Genomic DNA, 3,329 nt, shown 5'->3' with positions numbered 1-3,329 from the left:
TGTGTGTGTGTCTGTGTCTGTGTGTGTGTGTGTGTCTGTGTGTGTGTGTGTGTGTGTGTGTGGGGGGGGGGGGGGTGTGTGTGTGTGTGTGTGTGTGCCTGGTATAATAGAGGAGAGATAGACAGAGGGTGGAGACCAGTAGCTTACTAAGTGATGATGTGCCTGCACTCACACAACGAGCTGCTACGCTGTGATCGCTCTGCCTCTCATGTTCCCGCTCACTGTTAATCAGTCTCCCACATGCTCCTTCCTGCACGCACCTTTCTGCTCCACTCCTTCCTCTTCATCTTTCTCACATCTAGTGCACCTCTATGAGATGAGAGGAGAGCGGTGGGATTGTTTTTGACTGAGAGTAACAGCAGCAGCAGCAGCAGCAGATGTTTGAAGAAGATTGCCTTTCTTGGTGAGACTCGGCGATGAAGGAAGATTTTTTTCGTTCCCCTTCAAGGGTGTCGAGGTTTTCATCCAGAAAATGAGGATAACGGAGAAACGCACATGTTGAGATTTTAACACCGACGAACCAGATGGACCAATAACAACGGGAAAAGAAGAAAGGAGAAATGATGAACACCACAGAGCACCATGGATTGATCCAAGGCTACCACAACAGGAGCCGAACCTCTGGTATTTCGCCACTTAACCAAGACTCGTCAGCCAAGGAGAAGGACTCGTCTTCAGGATGCTACGAACAGCTACTCATTTCCACAGAGGTCTTCCTCACGCTGGGCATCATCAGCCTGCTGGAGAACATCCTGGTTGTTACCGCTATAGTCAAAAACAAGAACCTTCACTCGCCCATGTACTTTTTTATTTGCAGCCTCGCTGTTGCTGACATGCTTGTCAGTGTCTCCAACGCCTGCGAGACTATCGTCATAGCGCTCATCAACGGCGGCAGCCTGACCATCCCCGTCACGTTGATCAAAAGCATGGATAACGTGTTTGACTCTTTGATCTGTAGCTCTCTGTTAGCATCCATCTGCAGCTTGCTGGCCATCGCCATCGACCGCTACATCACCATCTTCTATGCGCTGCGATACCACAACATTGTCACCCTACGAAGGGCGATGTTGGTCATCAGCAGCATCTGGACGTGCTGCACCGTGTCCGGCATCCTGTTCATCATCTACTCGGAGAGCACCACCGTGCTCATCTGCCTCATCACCATGTTCTTCACCATGCTGGTGCTCATGGCGTCGCTGTACGTCCACATGTTCCTATTGGCACGCTTGCACATGAAGCGGATTGCGGCGCTGTCGGGCAACGCGCCCATCCACCAGCGAGCCAACATGAAGGGCGCCATCACCCTCACCATCCTCCTCGGGGTGTTCGTGGTGTGCTGGGCACCCTTTTTCCTCCACCTCATCCTCATGATCACTTGCCCCAGGAACCCCTACTGCACCTGCTTCATGTCCCACTTCAACATGTACCTCATCCTCATCATGTGCAACTCCGTCATTGACCCCATCATCTACGCCTTTCGCAGCCAAGAGATGAGGAAAACCTTCAAAGAGATTTTCTGCTGCTCTCACGCTCTCTTGTGCGTGTGAGCTGCGACCCTGAGCTACAATCAGCAATTTCAATGAAACTCGGCCGACAGGGACTTTGAGGTTTTGAGCTGTAATCACTGTGGACTCATGTGGCTCTGCTGTGCCTGTAAATGATTGATAAGTTGAGCGCTTGCCTTTGCTTTCAGGTCGCTGAAGAGGTAGGTTTACAAATACCTCGTAATCCCTCTGTAGACATGTGCTTTTTTTGTTTCGTAGTAAACTTTGTTCTAAAGTGCAATTTGAAGTAAATGTTTCCACCGTGTACAGTATGTAACGCACATGCCCAAAGCGTAGTTCTTTTACAAATCCTTTCTTCTTCTGAAGTCTTGGCCGTCTGCAGAGCACACTCTCGACACACACACATCCACACACACGCTGTTCACTGTCAAACTAAATGAGAAATACCACCGTCGGTTATCTTAATGTACCTAAATGTGTTATGGCACTTAAATGTCACAGCTGTTGTGCAGAGGAACCTACATGACACAGTGTGTGATTCTCTGGATATCTAGCAAAGAGGTTAGCATAGGATGTGACAGACTACCTCCATGTCTTACATCACAGTTAATGTACACCTCACTGACTTCCCTCGTGTGTTATGTGCCAATAATGAAGGAGGAGATGAAGGGAGCACTTGCTCCACTTTACCTGTTTCACAGAGGAAGCAATCTTTTTAAGTTGAGTGTAAAACAACAGAAAGATAACACGGGAGGAAACAGGACTACTTACGTGTGCTTTTCTAAAAGGATAAGAACACCGAGATCAAACTAGATACTTATGGCAATCACAACACAAGAGCTCAAGCAAGAAACAGCTGACTGAGCTGCTGAGATGTCACGCAGCAAACACATCAACCAGCCGCTGTTTCTGAAGCTCACGCGTGACATTAATTGACTGGGATCTAACGGGCAGGGTGGTACAGACGCTTTACATATTTACAGTAATGAGGGTATTTACATGCCTTCAGTACAGAATGTATTTAAACATTTATTGATTTTTTTGTTCATATGCACCTTTAGAAAAATGTGAAAAGTATTCAGGGTGACGTTGAACGTTTCCTCTCGTGTATGTTCCCGTCGATGATGGCAGTTGTATACACTACCTGATCAGGGATGCAGTTTTCCTAGACTGTCACCTCTGGTTCCCCGCTGTGACGCAGGGCAGCACAAAAGAGACTTTTATCCCAGCGATGAACACAAAGCTGCTTAAATGTTTGCAAATCATGATTTGTATCTGAGCAAACGCACCCGTCACTATTCTTCTTGTGAATTTGTGCTTTGTGTAGATATACGTGCACATTTGCACACGCGGGTCGCTCTCACTCTCAGCATGTACGTGTGACCACACAGAGATCTATTTTTCATCATGTTTATGTAAAAGGAAGATTTGACTGAATGTATGTGTTGTGTAACTTGTTGCTTATTTCCTCGCCTTAAATATAACGCACTGTGATGTACATAGCAACCTTATCCTCTGTGACAGTATTTGACCAAATGATGTAATTAGTCTTGATTGCTATTTTCAATATTGCCTTATTTATGTATGCCTTTTTAAACTCAAAGTGCATTTCAAAGCTCGTAACAAAACACAACAAAAGAGCTGCATATGGACGTCACGTTTTCTGTTAAAAGCTTTGCCTGGAATGTGATTCGTGTTTGCCGATATGATGCTGTTTGCTTGACCAATGCATCCTCTGTGTCACCGAATCCCCGCTGCAAAGTAACTTGAATAAATCATACTGCCACCTCAGCAACAGCTCTGTTTGCTTTCCTTCGCAGCGCG

At 46.6% G+C, this 3,329-nt stretch overlaps 1 protein-coding gene across 1 annotated transcript; it reads left to right on the top strand.

The window, feature by feature from the left end:
- The first annotated feature begins 213 nt into the window (after nt 1–213).
- Nucleotides 214–3,128, top strand: mc4r (melanocortin 4 receptor). Its single transcript, XM_029458122.1, has one exon. The coding sequence runs from the start codon at nt 561–563 to the stop codon at nt 1,545–1,547; it is 987 nt and encodes a 328-aa protein (XP_029313982.1). The 5' UTR covers nt 214–560; the 3' UTR covers nt 1,548–3,128.
- Nucleotides 3,129–3,329: the final 201 nt, after the last annotated feature.

This window comes from Cottoperca gobio, chromosome 20, assembly GCF_900634415.1.
Source record: "Cottoperca gobio chromosome 20, fCotGob3.1, whole genome shotgun sequence".
Lineage (NCBI taxonomy): Eukaryota > Metazoa > Chordata > Actinopteri > Perciformes > Bovichtidae > Cottoperca > Cottoperca gobio.
This window is presented reverse-complemented; position numbering and strand designations above follow the sequence as displayed.